This window comes from Mastomys coucha, chromosome X (assembly GCF_008632895.1).
Source record: "Mastomys coucha isolate ucsf_1 chromosome X, UCSF_Mcou_1, whole genome shotgun sequence".
Classification (NCBI taxonomy): Eukaryota; Metazoa; Chordata; class Mammalia; order Rodentia; family Muridae; genus Mastomys; species Mastomys coucha.
This window is the reverse complement of record NC_045030.1, coordinates 77,084,175-77,090,628: the sequence shown is the minus strand read 5'-3', so window position 1 is coordinate 77,090,628 and position 6,454 is coordinate 77,084,175. Positions and strand designations below refer to the sequence as shown.

The 6,454-nt window shown below is 40.1% G+C and overlaps 2 protein-coding genes across 5 annotated transcripts in view; one reads left to right on the top strand and one right to left on the bottom strand.

The window, feature by feature from the left end:
• Dkc1 (dyskerin pseudouridine synthase 1) overlaps window positions 1–6,454 on the bottom strand; it is an 87,300-nt gene that overhangs the window by 2,069 nt on the left and 78,777 nt on the right. For all 4 annotated transcript variants that reach the window (XM_031364670.1, XM_031364673.1, XM_031364666.1 and 1 more), the window contains 2 exons: window positions 2,817–2,937; window positions 1,565–1,683 (listed from right to left, as the gene is read on the bottom strand). In XM_031364670.1, the coding sequence (XP_031220530.1) occupies window positions 1,565–1,683; window positions 2,817–2,937 (240 nt within the window). The remainder of the gene's footprint in view (window positions 1–1,564; window positions 1,684–2,816; window positions 2,938–6,454) is intronic.
• Window positions 1–6,454, top strand: part of Mpp1 (membrane palmitoylated protein 1) — a 144,000-nt gene that overhangs the window by 65,566 nt on the left and 71,980 nt on the right. The gene's annotated exons all lie outside the window — the stretch shown is intronic.

The following is a 6,454-nucleotide window of genomic DNA, read 5'->3' as shown; positions in this document are numbered from 1 at the left end:
TACTGGCATTAAAGGCATATGCAACTACCCCACCCAGTTTGAAAGAAACAGATCATGCCACTCACTTTTATGATGTTAACTGATTCAGCAGCTAACTGAGGAGCTTGTACTGCTTCAGCAACCAGTGCTTTCTTGCTAGAATCACTAAAAGACAAAGATGTAATATAAGGTTAAATTCATAGAAGAGTTTTCCATGGTGGTCTTATTATATCCTCTCATGTCCCTTGTTATTCAATGATACTGGGCAACCCTAAAGCCCCCAATTAAAACACTGATGCTAGACAGAAGAAACAACAGTTGTTTTTGCAGACTGATTATCTCCACAGCCCATGTCCTGACTACTAGTAGTTACTGACCCAGGTTTCAAAGAGCCAAGCAAAGGAAAGACTGAACTGCATTAGGGCCTGTGGAATAGCATTTAACAGTTCTCCCAAATAAAACCTTCCATCTCCCTTGGCTGTGCTGTTCCCTTTACTCACATGTAATCAATGCCCAAATGATAATTGTACTATTACATTACCCCAATCCCCCAAAACCCTATCCTTACCACGCAGGCACAGAACTGAGTTGGTCCACCCCCAGCATCTACCTCATCTATAACTACTGCAGCATGTGAAAGGGCTAGTTCTGACATCGGACACCAACAGGATATCCGAGAGGAATCCCAGTGAGGATCCAACATTGATAGTGTAGCAAAAGCCAGATGCCTCAAACCAGAACAACGACTCATTACAAGTAAAGATGTATGCACAAAAGAGGATACTGTATGACATACTACAGTTTCCAAAACTTTCCCTTTTGGGGGTGGCTGTTGCCTTGGGCAGAGGGTGGATATGAAGCGATGGGGAGAAGAGTGGGATTGGTGTGCATGACGTGAAATTCACAAAAAGTTAATAAAGTTAAAAAATATAATAAAGACAATGGAATAAACAAACAAACTCCATTCTTAGCTATAGTCAAAATAATCCTGTTTACATGTGGCAGGGGTATTGTCTGTGGGTTTGCCATGCTTGTCCAGAAGGCCCTGCTTGATCATCATCTTCTTCAGACTTGCCTGGAAGCATTCCAAACTTATTAGACTATTGCCAATACAGGAAGTATCCATTATGATTTTACACTATAGCCTTGACCCAGTATGCATAGACTATCACAAGCTTTCTTATTTATTCTCAGCAGGGCTTCATGCCCCTTACAAAATGTCCTGAATGGTTCCCTCTCCTCTTATTGTCATCAATCTCTAGCCTTCACAATGGCTTAAGTGAAAAAATCTTGCTCAGATCCATGATGGGGTTAAAACTTTCATTGTGAATACTCTAGGAACCAAGAGACCACTCCACATCTTTGACAGTCATACTTCACAACCCCAGTGTGATTAAGTTATGCCCAATGGTTTCCCTTAACTAGAGTGAGAATCTCTGAAGTCCAAGACAGGGCAGGCCTCTACTCACCGACTATAATCTAGAGCTTCAAATAATAAATGGCTATGGCAAACAAAGAACTGCATTTGTTGGTATTTATCAACACAAATATAACCCAGGAAGGGCTACAACTTAGTATCACTGACCTTTGGACCTAAGCCCCACTTTCGAGGATAAGTATCTCTTTCCATGATCACCCTCTTTATTTTGGCTACTATACCATGGTCACAGGTAGAAATCACTGCTGTAGTCATCACTGCAATCGCTGCAGGGATTAGAAAGAAAAAAAAAGGTATTTTGGTAATAGATGAGTTCTACTGTTTTATGCCTTTTTAGAACTTTTTCTTTTTTAAAAGAACTCTTTAAATCCTAAGTTCAATAACCTTAACTGGGCTTTCCTTTGCTCTGGATGTATGTATGTAGAAATGTCTCCATCACAGCAAGAAGTATTTGAAATAATTTTAAACTTACCAAACTAAAATACACTTAACAAAATCAACTGAAGAAACACTTAACAAGAAAAAAATGGGTGCAGGAGCCAGGCAGTGGTGGTGTATGCCTTTAATCCCAGCACTTGGGAGGCAGAGGGAGGTGGATCTGAGTTCTTGGCCAGCCTGGTCTACAGAGTGAGTTCCAGGACAGCCAGGGCTACACAGAGAAACCCCTTCTTGAAAAACAAAAATTACACATACACCACCCTCAGATCGATACAACAAGTTTTAAGAATCTCTGTTGTGCTATATATCAGAATGGACCCTTCACAGGTATCTGCTCACAGATACAGGGATCCTGACAACATGACTTTTTTTTTCTGGTGAAAATTAGCGTTATTAAATGAACAGCTTGGACTTATTGAGAAGGCCACAGAGCACTGTAAGTTCTAAGTGATAATCAATCCAATAGTAGTTAAACTTTTACAAATTAAGTCACTGATAACACCTGGTGGAAATAGTAGTAGCTCATACCTTATTCTCAGCACTCTGGAGGCAGAGGCAGGCAGAGCTCTTGAGTTCAAGGCCAGCCTGCTCTACAGAGTGAGTTCCAGTACACCCAGCACTAAAGAGAACCCCTGTCTTGAAACACCAAAAACCAAACGTCACTGATACTAACTACAAGTTATGGGTCAGCAAAGCAGGAATGAACTAAAGGCTCACCTTTAATCATCACAGGCACCCATCACTACTCTCACTAGACAGCCAAGGGCATAAAAGTGTATACTTCCTCTTTAATCTGTATTCAACTAGCCTGTCCCTTCATAAAGTATTCATACAAATCCCAAGAAATACCATGATTATATTAAATCAAGAGACGCTGACATGCGACTGGCCAACAATGAGCCTAGCTTTGATGATGCAGAGCCTCAGTTCCAGAAATAATGAGGGCTACTCCCTCCCTTACCCAGGCAGATAGCTTCCCCCTTAGTGGTAATGACTACAATCTCCTGGTTGACCTCAATGCCATCCTCATATCGAAGAACACCAGGAAGCATGATCTTGGCCCCATAGCAGATTGCATTAACCTATGGAGATAACACCACACATGAGAGCCAGATGCTATCCATTATCCCTTTTCCACTTCCATACCAGAATAGAGGAAGACTATAAGGGGAAGATAGCATTATAGTGGGATGTAGGACTAATAACACTGATAGTCCACTGACTACAATGAAGTACAAAGAAACATAGACCAGTAACAAAAACTTATCATGTGCTAGCACTACTCTAAAAATTTCACATATGCTACAAAATATTAAAGAAAACATTAAAGGTGACACAGCAAGTCTGGTGGCCCATCCATATCTAATAAAAGATGGAAGGAGGAAATAGACTCCACAAAATCATACTGAGCCCCAAACATACATTGCAGCATGCATATGTTCACACGCATACATCACAACACATGCATATTAAAAATTAATAAAAAATGCTTCCCCTCTTTCTTCACTGATCTATACAAATAGGTTATTAAACTCTACTTTTATCATGTAGGCCATGAGCATTTATCTGGAACAATAAAACCTGGGAGCTAGAGAAATGGTTCAGTATTAAGAGCACTTGGTACTCTTGCAGAGTACTTGGGTTTCTGAGCACCTATTTGTAGGCTCTCATCCATATGTAACTCCAGCCGGGAGTACAATACTCTTTTTCTGACCTTTCTAGACAACAGGAATGCATGTGTTATAGACATACATGCAAACAAAATACACATAAAACAAAACAAACCCTGTTTTGGGGGCCAGAGAAATGACTCAGCAGATAAAGGTACTTGGCCTAATGCCTGACTACCTAAGTTTGATCCCTGAAATACACATGGTGAACTGAGAGAACCAACTCCCACAAGTTATCTTTGACCAACCGCCATATGCATGTATGCACACATATATACAAATAAAATGTAATTTTAAAAAAAAACCCAAAGTGCCAAGCGGTGGCAGCACACACCTTTAATCCCAGCACTTGGGAGGCAGAGGCAGGCAGATCTCTGAGTTCAAGGCCAGCTTGGTCTACAGAGTGAGTTCCAGGACAGCCAGGGCTACACAGAGAAACCCTGTCTGGGGCGGGTGTAGGGTGGCAAAAGCTGCCTCAAGAGTTTTCTATCAGAGTGTTCCAGAGAACTACTCTTGAATTTTTTTCAGGAAAATACAGTATACTTATTAGGGATGAAGCAATAAACACTCAAAACAACCTGCTAAGAAAATTATACTAAGCCCGCTAAACCACATTCACCCTCTTACTGACCATGTTCTAACTTTCTTTAAAAATCACCCAGAAGCCAACAGTCTGACTGACTCCAGCACAATAAAGGTATATCACATTTACATGATTTTGTGGTTACGTTTTCTCAGTTTCTGCTAGTGTCACACATTAATATACGTCTTCAAATTTTCTGAAAACTACAAAGTTTTCAGAAGACTTAAATATCTAACAATAATCTGCTACACATACAAAAATTTATCTTTCAAAATTTCTATGCCTACATATTTACTTACATTTTTAGGATTATTTCTGATAATAAGGTAATATAGTAAATATAGGATATGAGCTGATAATGACTTCAATGAAGTCTGGATTATGCTGTCTCAAATGATAATGTGCTTCAACAGAAGAAAGCAGCATTTCATTGAAATCCCTACAGGGTAAATTACATCTATGAAATGCTCCAGGCCCAAACATTATCTACTGAAACAATTTGTTATAGTAACTTAAATAAATCAAGGTTATTTTAGGCAAATAAATAAAAAAATAAAAATAAAAAAAACTGGGCAGTGGTGATGCATGCCTTTAATCCCAGCACTTGGTAGCCAGAGGGAGGTCGATTTCTGAGTTCAAGGCTAGCCTGGTCTACAGTGTGAGTTCATGGACAGCCAGGGCCCTCACCTGCCTATATGACTTTTGTCATTTATACTGTTTTCTGAATATTATATAAAAAGCTGGTTTTCACTTTATGGAGATACATTCAGATTTGAGTTTTGAGCATTCAAGACAGCATTTGAGCTTTGAGCCTCATGCAGTCCACAGCCCTCTGGGCCCAGAGCACTTGGGCCCGGGAGGTGCAGCAGCTGTCCATAAATGGTAGCTGCTTTAGACCCAGTGTGTTTTAGGTGGCCTCAGATGAACCTCGACTGCAGAGCTGCCAGATCTTTCATTTCTCTTTTGTAATGACTGTAAAAGTCTGATGTCATTTTAAAGAAATACACACAGACTCAGCACATCTTTGTGTCAACTCTATTTGTCACTCACTGAATTTTTTGCCCACCTGACCAGAACTCTCATCCATGGAACACTAGGTCCCCACAGCAACACAATCTGTGGCAAGTTGTATTTGGAAAACAAGTGTGGGATTGATAAAACTGAAAGATCTCAGTGTGCACAGAGTAGAGTGATGTGGGAAGCCACACCCAGGGCACCAAAATCCAAGTGCTAAAGGCCCAACCCCAGAGCCTTATCTTTAACCACTACTGCATTTCTAGATAGTGCAGATATTGTACTAATATAATTCTTAACAATTATGTTTTAAAATCCCCTTAGTGATAAGACTTTATTGTATGCTTATATTTGTTATGAAATGGTATGGGCTCCTTTAAATTCTGTTCAAAGACAAATCTATCTTTAGTTACATTTGCCATTTGAACACAACAAAGGCAGTTCAGATAAGCCAATATTGCTTGGCTTTCATCATCAAAGACTCTGTGTTGTCACATCCTCGCTCCACTAAACTGAAATCCTACAGAGCCAGTGAAAATCCTCAGTTTTCCATAGTGTATAAATGATCACAAAGGCAGTACCAAACAAACCATGGAAAGAAGTGATAATCAAAGATATACTCCCATCTTAATGTTGAAGCTAATAGTAAAATGCAAATGTGTGTCTAAAATAACCTGGAGTCTGTGAAACATTGGACTATGTCCCACGGTCCCACGGATACAGCAAGAGCACATAAGAGATGTGTCCTTGTGTCTCCTTCCGTATCTTAACACTGGTAGTCTCATGGAAATGCACCCATCCTGAAAGTTTAGGAGATGACCTCAGAGCCAGTCATCTAAGTATGTTTTCCTCATTAAGGCTAAACACAGACTACAAATAAACTTCAACATCTACCACTTTACAGACAGAGAAAACAATTTAAGTCACTTTGACTGGTGACTCTGAGCCATCTCAGGTATTAGGGGACAAAGTGTCCCTGGGTAGAAAAGCACATGGAATGCCCCTGGGTTGCTGCAGGTGTTTTATAAAGGTTGGCCCCCACTTCCTGAACTTTGTTTCAGAAAATAAAGTGTGATGGAGAAGTAGGCATGCCTTCAGCTCTAATACCTTAAAGAAAGGAAAGATGTTTGAGGACCACAAGCCTATGCTGGAAGTGGAGAGAGGGACAATACAGGACTTGACAACTAAAAGGAACTATAGCAAGCCCAGGAAAAGAAAACCTTGCCAGGAGACTCCTAAGGTTTCCCTTTGTTTTACACAGAACTGTTCCTTAACACTAATTGGCAGATAGTTCTATGTGGAAAGAAAGTGAGCATATCATTAATGATACAT